At 37.3% G+C, this 15304-nt stretch overlaps 1 protein-coding gene across 3 annotated transcripts in view; it reads right to left on the bottom strand.

Annotated features, from left to right (window-relative positions):
- Positions 1–15304, bottom strand: part of DZIP3 (DAZ interacting zinc finger protein 3) — a 138875-nt gene that overhangs the window by 17676 nt on the left and 105895 nt on the right. For all 3 annotated transcript variants that reach the window (XM_056793451.1, XM_007493636.3, XM_007493634.3), the window contains 7 exons: positions 11752–11920; positions 9786–9881; positions 9258–9385; positions 5770–5838; positions 3971–4067; positions 2304–2407; positions 748–835 (listed from right to left, as the gene is read on the bottom strand). In XM_056793451.1, the coding sequence (XP_056649429.1) occupies positions 748–835; positions 2304–2407; positions 3971–4067; positions 5770–5838; positions 9258–9385; positions 9786–9881; positions 11752–11920 (751 nt within the window). The remainder of the gene's footprint in view (positions 1–747; positions 836–2303; positions 2408–3970; positions 4068–5769; positions 5839–9257; positions 9386–9785; positions 9882–11751; positions 11921–15304) is intronic.

Here is a 15304-nt window from a genome sequence, read left to right as displayed (position 1 = left end):
AGCCAAGTAGTAATGAAAACTATTTTCCTACCAATATTATAGGTATGAGGATGGTGAACCTGAAAGAAAGCATGTTTGGAGAATAAATGGGATATATTAAATGATGATGTTGTTCATTCCCAGGATGGAGTGGGATTGACAGATCATAGATGGGGGGCGGGGGGGGAAAGATGAGGGAAGGTACAACAGGAAAAGCTTGACAAACTCAGCACTTCTAAGTCAGTTCTTCAAACAAAATAACCAAGATGTTCTATGAATTATTATAAATTTCTAGATGCATTTACCTTTTTCATGAAAATACATTTTGATCATCCATGATGCAGAATGAACTGACTGAAGAAATGGAAACTAATAAGCTTACTTGCTTTCACTTTATTTTTCTCCCCATTCATAGTAATACTAAAAGCCAAGTCAGTTGTTTATTTCTAGTTTATTTATTTATTTTTTTGGAGTTAAGATTTTAAATTCTATGGAACTAGATGTAAAGCACAGCATGTTATTTCATCATTTCCCAGAAGATAAGGAAAAAAATGAAAATTTAAGAGAGATTGAATGTGAGTATGGCATGTCTTCCATAGATCAATTCTAAGTCCAACCCCCCCCTCACTTATCCATTAAGTGAAATGATTTAATAAATACAATGCAAAATTTTACTTGTATATATTCTATAACCATTTCTAAAGAAACCAAATTTTACTTTAAGACCATCAAATATGAGTTACACAGTTTTTCCAAAAATATCCTTACCTTGCTAAATGCAATTTTGTTTCTGACGTCTGTCACAATGGTTTCCCAACTTTCTACAGCTGCTTTTAGCTGAAGTGATTCTGGATCTCTGGTACAGAAAACAAGTGATACATGATAAACCAGCCTCATTTCAAATACCATTTAAGTTTCCCTAAAACTGTCTATATGTTCTTAGGTGAAAATATCACTATTGAAGTCTGAGACATTATAATGATAATATGTAGCTGAGAATGCAGGACTCAGAGGCACATTTGTTCAGACTGCCAACACTTTCACAGATTTAAAACACTTCATTCTGGGATCTCAGATGAAATGGTCCACAATAATAAATGCAAACCAACAATGAAAACACCAGCCTAAAATCCCTTTTCGAGTGGACAAAAAGTTGCTCGGAAAGTTTTGCTACATTTTAAGAATGTAAAATATGGAGGCTTTTACTAGAGCAAAACTAATATGCTTCCAGGGATCCAAGGTGTGATGTTTTGTATTGTTTAATTCAGTCAAAGAATTCCTTTAGGGTAAATGGTCCTAGATACTTTTCTACCCATTACTATTCCATCACTGGGGAGAGGGAAGGCAGGGACTGCTACAGGGAGAAATGTCCTTGCTAAGGAATGAATGGGTGGATTCCTGACTGATGGATGATATGACTAACTGGTTATAGTCCACTTTCAGTGCTCAGCCTAGAGCCCACAAGTATTAAAGCAGTAGACAATTCAAATCTATCACTTCCTCTCACAGATGTAAAAGTAGCCTTGGAGAGAGCTCTCTTCTTATTCTTCAAAAGGCACTATGGAACTCTTTATATAACAGTTCTCCTTCAGTACCACCCAGCTTCCAGGAGGCAAGGGAAGGAGCCTGGCTACCTCTTTGAGCAATAAGTCATTAATAAGAGCATCCACTTAATGGAACCCAACATGATCTCAATTTCAATAGTTTTTTCTTTCCACCCTGTCTCAACTTTAGAGATTCCCCATGAAGGGATTAAACTATTTCCTAACCACCAAGGATGAATCTATCATCATAGCCCAGGGTGGACCAGACTTCCAAATGTGACCTTAGGTATGAGTGTTACCCTCTTAATGACAAGAAGGGAGTCAGCAGGCTTTCAAGCACAGACCTTAAAAGTAATAATCTTTAGAAGAAAGTTTTCCAATTAGCATGCATTCTGTTCTGAAAATGTTTAGTAGGCATGTACATCTAGAGCCTCTATTGCAGGCTCTTGATTTATTTCACTGGTCCTTCTAAGGGAGACCCTGCTGTTTCTCTGTCCATACTTATTGTTCTTGGCCGTCAGCTATTATTACACACCAGCGGACTTCTCAACACTCCAACAGAGACATTAGAACCGACAAGAAAGTGATTAAATGACTTGCTGGCAAAAATCACTTCCTCACTCCACTCGTATCTACATAAAAAAATTACATATGTGTGTATTTGTATATTTATGTAGCTATGTACACTTATATACTATATATGAATATGTATTTTATATATACATTCATTTTGTTGACATTGTCTGGAGTTAAGATGCCCTGAAGGAGGGAAAGGGTTACCTTGTTGCCATGTTTTTCACACGGATAAGCTGAAGCAGGCACTCCCTCTCAGTCTGTTCCAGCTGATGGAGGCCAAAATCTCTGCGACTCTGAAGGAAGCACACCTAAAAATTTTGAAGTTCAAAGGGAAGAATCTGAAGATAGCCTTTCATATCTCGAATGCCCCTTAGCCCCCTTCCTTTTAGCCACACACTCAATAGAACAGGGAGAGCCCACTTCCTGGATCTCCCTTTACACCTGGATCAATTTCTCAATCATTTCCGGGTCAAGTACCTAAGTCATTGTCCATCCCTGTAGCTTTAGCAGTGCAGAGACACAGGTAGGACCCCAATGCATGATGCCAGGAAAGGGTTCCCTTCACACACACACAATTCACTTGGAGTGCAGTTTTAGTGATTTTTCTACCTTTGCTTCTAATACTCTTAATATCACAACTCTTAAAACATTAATAAAACCTTAGTTTCTTGTCCATTGTGCACACCTGACATGAACAAACTTGTCCATGATGGAGTTTAAAGAATATAATCAATTCCATGCCATACTCTGATGATTACAATTTTACTGAATATCAAGTATGGTAGAGGCAACAGGGTATGATGTATGGAGAGTGGGCTTCAAAGTCAAGGAGGTTCTAGAGTTCAAATTCTGCCTCTGATAAAACATAGTAAATACTAGTTATGGGATCCTAGAAGAGTGATTTAACTTTTCTGTACTCTAAATATTCAGTGCTATCAACTACTGAGGACTAGAAGTTACAAAGGAGGTAAATTATAACAAAAATAATTTAATAAAAACTTGTCCAAGGAAGGGGGGATATTTCACCTAGAGAAGTCTTAGAAGAGGGGCATGACAATTGTTTTAAGTAATGAAGGTGCTGTCATCCGGGATAGGAATTAGATCTGTTCTGTCTGGCTCCAGAAATCATAACCATGAACAATACAGATATACATTGCAAAAAGGCAACCTTAGATTTGATGTGAGAGAAATAAAACTTCCTACCAGAACTATCCTAAAGGAAAATGTGCTACCTTGGGAGGTGGCAAGTAATTCTTATTGGAGTTCTTCAAGTAGAAGACTCATTGGGTATTTTGAGTAAAGAGTATCTTTCTAAATAAGGACTGAATTGACAGACTGAGGTTCTCTCCAACTCTGAAGTTTTGTGATAACTGTGATGTGTTTCCTTTAAGAAAACTCTATTCTCATTAGTGGCCCCTCTGCAAGATCAAGCTGTACTAGGCTTTGCTCATTAGGGTCTGAAAATGAAAACTGTACTCTGGAAGATGTAGCAGCAGGAAACTAGTTTCCCTGGAGGCTTTGTCCAGTTGCCTGACATGGAAATATTCCTAGTTTCTATCTGTATTCTTATATGTTGCAATACAATGAGAATCAGGTGACGACAGAGAAAGAACTTGGATTAATTTGAAAGACATTTATCAAGAATATCATTATCAGGAGTTTTTATTTTATTTTTTGTGAAGTAGAATGTCTTCAATAGCATTTACTAAAAAGGTAGAGTCTGCAAACTATCCAGACCCATAAGTTGGGGTTATAGCCCCAAAGTGGGTTTTTTAAAAATTGTATTAAGGACAGGGCAGCCATTATTTAACTTATTAGTGTGGCAATAAGCAAAGCTCAGTTAAAAACTTTATTTCCCATGCTTTTTTTACCTCTGCTGTTATAGCTCTATTGGCTTCAACATTCAGCTTGCTCAGGCACTTCTTTGCTTTGGCTTCTAGTTTATTTTTCTCTCTTTCCCATTGAGATCTAAAATATGAAAATACTTAAGAGTTAGTGATAGACTGAAGGGATAGTTTTCAGTATTGTTATTTCATTAGAAACATTGATGCAGTCAGTATGCCAACCAAGGGATGGCTTCTCAGAGGTGGTGGTGCTTGCATTCTCCTGACCCCATCTGGAGTGGAACAGCAGCAAAGCCATTAATTAGACTTGGGTACTCACTGTCAGGATCTTGGTAATTGTTTTCAAAAAGCTAATATCTTACTAAATTCACAGGCTGTTTCCCCAGAAAGCAAATGATCTCCTACAAAACCTGATTTCTAGAAATATTTTCCTTTTCAATGACAAAAGCAAGAGCAACAAAAGATTAGCCTGATTATTTCAGTGATATTATTCAGACTCTGTGTGTGTGTGTGTGTGTGTGTGTGTGTGTGTGTGTGCGTGTGCGCGCGCGTGCTTGGACATGTGCATGTGAAGGAACTCAATGGGACTGAATATCTGCAAATTTAACTATACTGGACTTTCCTAGAGGAAGCCCAGCTTTAACAGGTAAACCAAGCATGTCTCTAATGAAGACCTGAAATGAAAAGACTATCATTTTATCTCCTTGGTCTTAGGAGGAACCTTTAATGTATGAGATGGTCAAGAACCTGTTGCAATCAAATGAAGTTATCCTCTCTTTCTAGTTCTTTATAATTCTCTAGCCTCTTCCTTTGCAAAATATGAAACTGAGACTTTTAATGTACTTACCATACAATCTAAACATTTTACATATTATTTGACAAAGCTTTCAAAAACCCTTCCATTCTTTCCTACGATAAAACACTTGGACTCCTAGATATTTGGAGTAAAGTGATGGTTCTCTTAATGAAAATCAAAATACAACATGATGTAAAGTTTTTGGAATAAAATATGAACTATTTAACAGGATACAGTACATACAGGCTAGAGGAATAAATTCTTCATTGTATTACCATAATCACTTACTGGTTGTGAGACCCTGGGTAAGTCACTTAACATCTCTTTACTGCCAGCCAATTCCAAGGTGATAAATTGCCTGGAAATCGCTGAGCTGCATTGGTAAGAGAATCTTTCCTCACCTAGAGTCTATATGTTGAAATCATAGATATATACCAAAATGAAGCATAAATACTATATCTATCTATACACACACAAACACACACACACACAAATAACTTGTATGTATGTATATTTGTATGTGTTTACACATACACACAATAAAAAATAAAGTTTTCTAGAAGAAATATACCTATCAGATTAACACTTTTCACTCCCAGTTCTGGAAAGCATCAAAGTACCAAATGGACTTGACTTGGGATTGAGTTCCAATTCTTACAATCCTTTGCTGTGTGGGACTCAATAAACTAGTGTAATGGGATTGACCAATGAGAGCCCAGATCTTGTGAGCATAAGCAGCATGCTCAGTTGATGCACTTACCACACGGACTTTGAGCAGACATTGTCACTAGAAGAACAGGACCATTTACAGAAAGTCTGCACATCCTCCAAAATCCGTGTGGAGACTGCCATCAGCAAAGCGCACTGCACATGTGCATACGGACTGTCTATCACTGGCCAAGCTCAGTCACTTCTCTTATGATGATTTTATCTATCTATGTATCAATGTCCTATCACAAGTGTTTGACAGACTGAAGTTTCAAAGAATTTTATCATCATTCATAACAAAAAGTTAAGTAATAAAATATACCTTTCTGAAGCAAGTTTCTCTTTCAGCTTCCTGATTTCAGAATCTTTAGTCTGCATTTCCTGCTGTAATCTAGGCAAATAAGAGATAATGTCACCAAACAGCAATGATCATTCATTATCAAAGTTGGAATAGTTATGTCTTTCATCAAGAAGGAATAAAGTACATCCACTTGAGACTACAACATTCTTAATTTGAAATTTAAAGGGAAATGGTTCCTGTCTGAAATAACCCTTCTTAAACTAGTTTTTTCCCTTCTATTTTTTAAAAACTGCCCAGGAAAAAATGTCTTATGACCAAGGAGGTGGAAAAGTGTGGCATCTTCTCTTGTGTTCCTAAGTCAACAAATAATTCCTATAGGGACTGAGAAAGAACGACTGCCTTCCTTTCTGGACTTCAATTTGTCCATTACTAAAGTGAAAATAGCATCTCCTGATACTCCAAAGCTTCTCTGAAGATTGAGGACATTAAGCCCCTCAGGAGGAAGACACTATATCAAACCATGTAAATTAGTCAAGGTCCAGGGAAATCAGGTTGGACCTGAAAGGAACAGTATTGTAAGCAAGTAAGAATTTTAATTAAAAGTTAAAATATAGCCCCATGGCACTGGTACTGAAATAAAAGTCAATTCCATCAAATATTTATTTGAACCTTGGATGAACGTGCTGAAGAATCTGGACAAGTGATATGCTGACAAGTTTTTCAAAGTTTGTTTGCAAGAATATAACATAAAAATACAAAGTGATTAAAAACTTACTAACTGTTTGATTCAAAACCTATCATCATCCTAGACATTTTTCTCTCTCTATACTCTACATAAGTGATCTCACCAGATCCCATGGACTGACTTATGAAATGAGTTTCCCTTAGATTTCCAGATGCAGCCCTTGTCTTTCTCCTGGGCCCCAATCCCACATCACCAGTTACGTACTGGACATTTCAAATTTGATATCCTGCAAACAGCTAGAACTCATTGTGTTCAAAGAAGACCTCATTATCTTTCTCCCAAACCCACTTCTCTCCAAACTTCCTTATTTTGGTTGAAGGATCTCACAGTCTCTCATCATAGCCTAAGCAATGTCCCCAACTCATCCCTCTCCCTTACCCTAGCCAAACCCTGCTGATTCTACCTCGACAACATCTCTAGGGCTACATTCCCTTCATTCTATTTACATGGCCACCACTCTAGTTCAAGCTCTTGTCACCTCTTATCCAAACTCCTTTAGTGATCTTCCTAGATTTCTATGATTTAACTAAGGAGTCAAGCTAAAAGATCAAGCCCTGGATCCTGGCCATTAGCAATACTAAGAATCTTACTAGGTTATTGCCACCATCAGAGGGCTCTGCCAAGTTCAGCAAATCTCCCCATTTAAATCTAAGTGATTTGGTTTATAGCATCTCTGACACCAGAGGCTAAACCACTACCCATATACATGCACAAAACACAAAAACCTGATGTCAACGTTTTATTTAAGAGCACAAAGCCACGAGAAACTTCTACTTCTCACAACCCCCTTAACATTAATATGAAATGAAAGCACTGGTCTAAATTATATCAGACTATTTATCACTCTTGGGGACGGGGGGGAAGAGAGAAGGAGAGAATTTGGACCATGAAATGTCAGAAAACAATTGTCAAAAATTGTTTCTATATATAATTGAAAAAATTTTAAGTTAAATAATGAAACATTGAGAGAAAAGCTTCAAAGTTCATATCCTTCCCCAAGTTTTCTTCCAATACCATATGAAGTAATACAAATCTTGCATAAAAGGTCTGGCCCTAAAAAATGCAAAAAAACAGCAACAATCAATGTTGGAAATGTTGCACTAACTCTCTTATTCCTCGAGCCACTTATTAATTCAAGTCTTTTGCAAAATGATTTGGAGTCAAGTAAGAAAAGTCACTATATTGTTCACAACTTTTAATGTATAGCTCCTATATACCCATAGCAGGTATGAGACACCAAAAAAAAAAAGTATGAGACACCAAATGTTCATGGCAGTGTTTTTTTGTGGGGAAAAAAACCACGAACAAGGTGGGTGCCCTTCTATTTGAGAATGGCTGAAGAAACTATGATATATCAAGTAACAGAAAACTGCAGCAAAAAAATATAAGGAATTCAGAAAAGCATGGGAAGACATACATGAATTAATACCAACCAAAGTAGGCAGAACCAGGAAAGCAATATACATTGATACTATTGTGATATAAATGAAAAGAACAGTCAAACAAAGTTGAACAATATACAATTATGATAATCAATGTTAATCCAGAGAAGAAATAAGAAAATGCATCTTTCTCTTTTCCTGACACAGATGGAGGACTATGTATGTAGGCAGAACATAGCATACATTTTGGGATGCAACTGCTGTGTGGTTTGGTTTTGTTCAACTGGTGTTATTTTGTTTAAATTACAAAAAAGCATCAATAAAAAGTTATTTTTCTAAAAGTTATGCTCTAATCTTTTACTGTAATCTTTTACTGTACTCTCAGACATAGCTCTAGAAAAGACAACAGTTCTCAAATTATTGTCCAGTACTCGCTTTGGTAGCACAAATACTAAAGAAAATTATTGTCCATAGTTTGATATTGTGTGGTACTTCATGTGCCATAATTCAATTAATTTTGGTGAACTTTATTGTTTTGTTTGTTTCTAGCTGTTGTGAGGATGAAAGGACAGTTCATTTTGCCTGCTTTAGCTAGCCAGGGGCCAAAAATATTGGCAAAATAAAGGTTGAGGGTAGCATGAACTCAAAAGCAGAAAGCACAAAGAGATGATTAGTAGCTGGTCTTCCTGAATTTGCTTTTTAAAAAAAAATTTATTCATCGGTCTAAGCACTTGTTGCTCAACTGACTTTATGATGTCTGTGAGGAAAGCATCCAAATAAGAGAAACACATTATATTTGTTCCATCCTGTCCAACTCTTAGTGACCCTGTGGATCACTGCACACTAGTTCTATCCATAGAGTTCTCTTGAAGAGGATACAGGAATGGTTTGCCATTTCCTTCTCCAGTGGATTAAGGCAAACAGAAGTTAAGTGACTTGCAGAGGATTACATATCTATTAAGTGTCTGAGGCTGGGTTTGAACTCAGGTCTTCATGACTCCAGGCCCAGTGTTCTAGCCCCTGAGCCATCTAGCTGCCTCCCTGTATACTGACAGAATCAACCTACGATCAAGTCACATATAAGACAGAGCCACGAACTGAAAACTAATTAGCTCCCACAAATAAAGCTATTATCACTATGCTTTCCCTACACATGAAAAGCCAGATGCATAGAGAGATCAGTGACTATGAGCTCCTCATCCAGCTGGCTGCGCAAATTCTGTGATGATTTTTGCTTTGATGAGATCCCAGATCTGGTAGCAGGCTTACTAACATGTGGAGTCACAGCGCCACCTACGGGGCAGACGTGGCTTTTCTCTTCTACATCCTGTCCTGCAAGGAACCTTATTGCCCAGGCTTACCTGCAGCTGTCAGGCACTTACTTGGAAACCTTGTGGTTTCCGGAAGAAATCTGTTGGTTAAGACCGGCAATCATTTTCTCTTTCTCTTTAATCTGTACTTGCTTCTGTTGCCACTGGACAGCCATGGCTTCCAACTGTTTTTTGAAGTCCTATTAAAGGAAAGGTCATCAAGAAAAGGAAGAGATGGCAAATGCTATTTGAAATATTAGTAGTTGTTAACACTGCTAATAATAATTAATAGCAAACTAATGATAAATTATATAATTTCCAATAAGCAATATATATTGTTATAATAAATAACAATAACTTTTGTTGATAGGAAAAATGAAAGGAAGGGAAAAGGAAGCAGGAAAACATTTTATAGGCATGATCACATCTGAATCTCCTTTACCATCACTAGCCCCTTTCAGATAAGAAAACTGCCTCAAAGAGCTTAAGTGGCTTGACAATGAGATTCTCCGATTCCTCTCAGAAGTAAAGTTCTGTATAATTATAATTAATTATAAATAAGCTATAAATAAAAAACAGAGAAGAAGGAATTCTACTCACTGCACATTGCCTCCTTGCTTCCCAGAGTTGCTGCTGCAGATCCCTGGTTTCTTCTGGACTTTTTACATGTTTTATGGTTGGTTTGTTCCTTGAGCCCTGTGAGGGGAAAACTAGTTCAACTGAAACTATACATTTTTCTCCCTAGGAAAGAATTCTTACTTAAGTTCTTTAAAGTAGTGAGACAATGATGGGTCGACCAAAGGTGCTCTGACACACTGATTTGGTTTTGCGTTTGTTGTGGCTACTGAATGGGAAGCATATACATTTCATCATGTCACTGAAGACAGAGTCACCATTTAGTCTAAAGCGATAACCAAGGCTGGCAAAATTATACTCTACTTCTAATAGGTTTGTTCCGCTCTCACAAATGAAAAGGAAAGAAAAGTATGACAATTAGGTAACTGCCACTATCATTCGGGGGGGAATCAGTAGTTGTGTCTATTAACTATGATAGTTGTGTCTGTCGTAGTAGTTTTGTCTGTTATCCATGATAGTCTCAAGAACGTATTAATGTTTTCACATCCACAAATGCCATACCATTAATAACCAGGATTCTGGTTATTAATAGAATACTACAAGCACAGTCATCTCTCTATAGAGTCAGTACTCAATTATCCTTAGGAGGGACATTTCCACATTGCCTTCAAGGAAAAAGACTTATAATTATTTATTAATATTGTCATCTACTCTGCCTAATTAAGGCATTTGTTAACATAAATTTTCCTACCTGCTGAAGTACAACTAATACACAATCAGGTAATTTCATTATAAGCAGAGACTGTTGCCAAGCCAGGAACCAGAGAAAGCATCTGTTGTAAATATTACCCAGGATATAGATTGTAAGCTAAAAAGGACATCAAAAGCCATATAGTCCAACCCTTTCATTTCAGAGATGAAGAAACCGAGGCCCTGGAGGTTAAATGACTTGCTTAGGTCACCTAGGTGACCTAAGCTAAGTGGCCAATCTAGGAATGGAGCCCAGGTCCTCTGACTCATATGTAGTATGATTTGTACTGCCTCCCCACATCTCTACAATATGTTTTCTTAGAGATAAAAAACATACCATTATAATGGGTCTCCATAATGGAAATGACTTCTGTTTATAGTACCCTTAATGTTAATGGTATTTGCACTGATGGGATTTGGCTAGTTTTTCCTTTTAATGGATAGAGATCCTATTTAAACAATTAAGTTCTAATTACTTCTTCCTAACAGTAAATTACAACCATTTGGAATAAGAAACATTTTGTTCCTTATCTCTCCTATTGATAAACACCATACAGGTTATTTGAACTAAATACTTCCTAGAGGACCTAGATCTGTGTTGTCAAAGATGTGGCACACGTGCCCCTGTATGCCACAGGGGGCTGCTCCATTCCCACTCTACACTGGACCTGAGGATATTTTTTGCATGCCCCACTTCTCTGCCTAGCAGTCCAATACAAGCACTTCCTCCCTCTGCTATCTAGGGTAAAGCATGGGGCTCACAGGCAGCTTGAAATTGCAGTTTGGGTACATGATCTCTAAAAGGTTCACCAATACTGGCCATAATCTAAACTGGGGGGGGAGGAGGGGGCAGGGGTAGAAGCAGAGGTTACAATGTAAAATACATTTGTGACATAAATAAAATGCTATTGAACTGGATTGGCCTGGGTTGCCCCAGTCTAGGTTTTTAAATTATAGCTTTCTGCATTTGAAAACTATAACCCTTGTGCTATCATCTCCAAGAAACTCTGAGCCTTCATTAGATTTCCTGGCATTTAAAATATAATATACGAATTTTGAAAAGTAATACCAAGAAGCACTGCTCATTTGGTCCCTTTGTAATGCCCCAGAGTTTGTCTTCTTGCTCTGAGAAGTAACTTGACTAATATTGGCAGAGTTTAAAAAAAAAACTTCTTTCACAAGAAGGGAGGTAAAACCATGTCTTTACACAAGCAGACAGAGCTGGGCCAGTCAAGCTTACCTGATCTGGGAAATCTGGGGCATCTGATTGGGCTGGGCTACAGGCCTCTTTTTCAGCTGCAGGATCACGTTGAAGATCACATGGGTTCTTTTTCTCTGTTCCATTACTCAGCTGTGGATTTAACTCTTGAGCTTTTTCTGTCTGTTCTTCCTTTCTGAGAATATTTGGACTACGGAGAAATATAATTTTTAAAAATTTACATCAATGTTTTTCATCCAAATATTCCTGCTCATTTTACCATCACAATTTCCCTGAGAGGTAAGCTGGAGTATAGGAGAGACTGATACCCCAGTGTTCTGTTGGAGGAGTTGTGGATTGGTTCAGACATTCTAAAAAACAATTTTGACCCTGGCAAGAAAACTATATTTATCTGTGCATAACTTAAATCAGCAAAACCATTATTAGGCGTATACCCCAAAGAAACCAAAGAAGAAGAAAAGGACTTGTGTATATAAAAACATTTCTAATTACTCTTTTCATGGTAGCCCCAAAATTGCAAACTGAGTGTCCTCCTACTGGGAAAGATAAAATATACTATATGTACAAACGTAATATTATTGTGCCATAAGAAATTATGAAATGGACAATTTCAGAGAAAACTAAGGAACCTTTAGGAACTGGTACAGAGCAAAGGGAGCAGAAGTAGGAGAACAATTTATACAATAATAACAACATTATGAGGAAAAACAACTCTAAAAGGCTTCAGAACTGATCAATATGATGATAAACAAACCCAAAGAAATGAAGGTGAAACACACACTCACCTCTTTTTTATTTTTTAAACCCTTACCTTCCATCTTGGAGTCAATACTGTGTATTGGCTTCAAGGCAGAGGAGTGGTAAGGGATAGGCAATGGGGGTTAAGTGACTTACCCAGGGTCACACAGCTAGTAAGTGTCTGAGGCCAGATTTGAACCTAGGACCTCCTTTCTCTAGGCCTGGCTCTCAATCCACTGAGCTACCCAGCTGCCCCCTCACACTCACCTCTTGATAGAGATGTGATGAGACCTTAATTTCCAGCCATAATTAAGGAGGGATTTCTTTTGCTAGACTATGTAAATATGTAGATTTTAAGAATCTTTTTCTTTTTTAAATGCTCAGTGGGGAACAGGGCGTAGAAGGTAGGAAAGATTAATTTAAAATACTTGCTATTTAAAAAATAAAAATAACAAAGCTGAAAAAATAAAACATTATTTTGCTTGCACTGTGGATAGGGAAAATGAGACACCAAGGGATTAAAAGACTATGGTCACAGAATCAGTGGCAGAAATGACCCAGGTTTTGTGAAGCTTATCTTTATGCTGCCTCTATTCAACTACATTAATAATGTGCATTGAATAGAATCGTGACAGGTTAAAGCTAAAAGAAACTTTGTACTTTTAAATAAGAAATCTGAGGCCTAGAGTAGGCCCTAGGCTTCCCCTGCTATTAATTGTTCAGAGAACTCAAGGCAAGGCTTTTCTGCAGGCACATTCTGAAACATCAATATTCCAAATTCTGTTTGAAAAGCTTGGAGCAAGTTTAAGTCTGAGTCCCCTAACATTTAAAATCTACTCATAGTACACCAATCTACTTCCCAATGCAGTGGTTCCCAATTTCTAAAATGCATTCTCCTTTCTATTCCTATTCAGTTTTTCCAGAGGTCTATCATATGGAACTTTTCTAAAGTTCTATTTATCTCCTTAACACCTTTTAAATTTATTTTTTGGTTGGATTTATCTACTTCTGGGAGGAGAAGGTTGAAGTTGAAATTTATTCTCAACTTCTTTTTTTTTTAAACTTTGAACGACTAATTTATTTAACTTTTAATTTCGTGAAATTATAGGGTTTCCCTGACTTAAGAGTTATGATTTTTTTTAATTTTGTTAAAAAGATAGATTGATATTTGTCCCAAAAATTCAACTTCTTAATCACCAGAGACCTTCTCTTACTAATTACTCCGAAAGCTGCATTCCTATTTCATTTAACCTTCCTCTTCTCCAGGTATATTTCAGTCTAGCTTCACCTCCAAGACCTTACATTTTGCCCTTTGGAATCCCTGCTACAGTTCATCAAACACCTTTACATCCTTGAACTTTTTAACGTTCCTATTCCTGTCCCCTCACTTTGATTGAAACCTAGCTCTTTCCTTAGAAAATCATATCCCTTTCAATGCTCTCAAGTGGAGACCACACTTCTCTTATGATTCAACTCATAAAGCCAGAAGGAAGAGTAACCATATATACTCCTCATCCCCCACTTCCGCTCCAAGATTATTCATTTATCCTCCACCATCAATAGGAGTTCTTTCTAAATACAGGGAATGAGTTTCTAGCACCTACTCCCCATCCTTGTGTTGTCATCTACCACCATCTTCCAGGCAACTTTCTGAAATTGAACCTAAAACTCAAAGAGGTCAATTTGATTTTGATTATAGTGAGTCAGCGTACTAAGAGAAAAAGTTAAGAAACATATCAATTCATCCATTCAGTGATCAGATTATATCCACAGTGATATTTCTGGCATTGTTTGATACATCTTCTAAGTACATGATATAAGCCTTATTGGCTTAAATAATATCTGAAAAGGTCTAAACTGCTTCTTATATTTCTTTTGGCCAGATAACTTGAGGGTTTACAGTTTTGTGATCATATAACTGATAGTTTTTAAAAGCTAAATTATAGAATGTTTACATCTTTTTTATGAAATAGGCACTGTAGAGGAAGAACTAAGATTAGGGGTAACTTTTACTTGTACTTCTGAACTGCTGGGAAATTCAAGCAGCTTTTAGACTTAAAGTCTCTCCTTATTTCAGTACCTGCTGCATTCTGGCCCCCACACCTGACCACTCAATCACTCAACTCCCTCAATTCCAAGACAAATGAAACCTTTTTGTCCACCTCACATCAGTCATATATTATCATGGTTATTCCCTTACAATTCACTATCTTCTTATCTAGACTATTTAAATTCACATGTATCCCCTTAGCATTATTCTCTCTGCTATCATCTTCATACAAGCCCTTATTATAAACCACTTAGTGTCACTGCTATCTTGATGAAGTTTTAATAGCAAGATCTGCTTCCACATGTCAAGACAAAAGAATTGTTAAAAAATTTTTTTTAACTTGCTTAAGAATACTTTCACACTGTTCTCTCATTAAAAGGAAGCAATTGCTTCTTGAAAGGTCCTATACTTTCTCTGTTCTTTCTCAATACTAATTCATCCTTGGTATCCCTATTGAAAGAACCTTTCCCTTTCAAGGATCTGGTTATGCCATATACCAGCACTGGTGAAGACATGGCACCCGTGGAAAGCTGGCACAAGGAAGCTACTCCATTCCCCCTCTTCCCAGTGCCCGAGGACATTTTTTGCATGCCCTGCCCCTCTGTTCTTCCACCCAAAGCAAGCACTTCCTTCCTCAGCACTCTCTGGTAATTCAGGGGGTTCACAGAAAATTTGCATTTGCCCTCTGGGCACTAGAACTCAGAAGAGGTTCACCAATGCTGCTATACCCACTCAAGACACCTACAGTAGATTCTACTACCTATCAAATTAATTGAAAATCCATCA

This window comes from Monodelphis domestica, chromosome 4 (assembly GCF_027887165.1).
Source record: "Monodelphis domestica isolate mMonDom1 chromosome 4, mMonDom1.pri, whole genome shotgun sequence".
Taxonomy (NCBI): domain Eukaryota; kingdom Metazoa; phylum Chordata; class Mammalia; order Didelphimorphia; family Didelphidae; genus Monodelphis; species Monodelphis domestica.
Note: the sequence above shows the minus strand (reverse complement) of the source record. Positions and strands in the feature narration are given on the sequence as shown.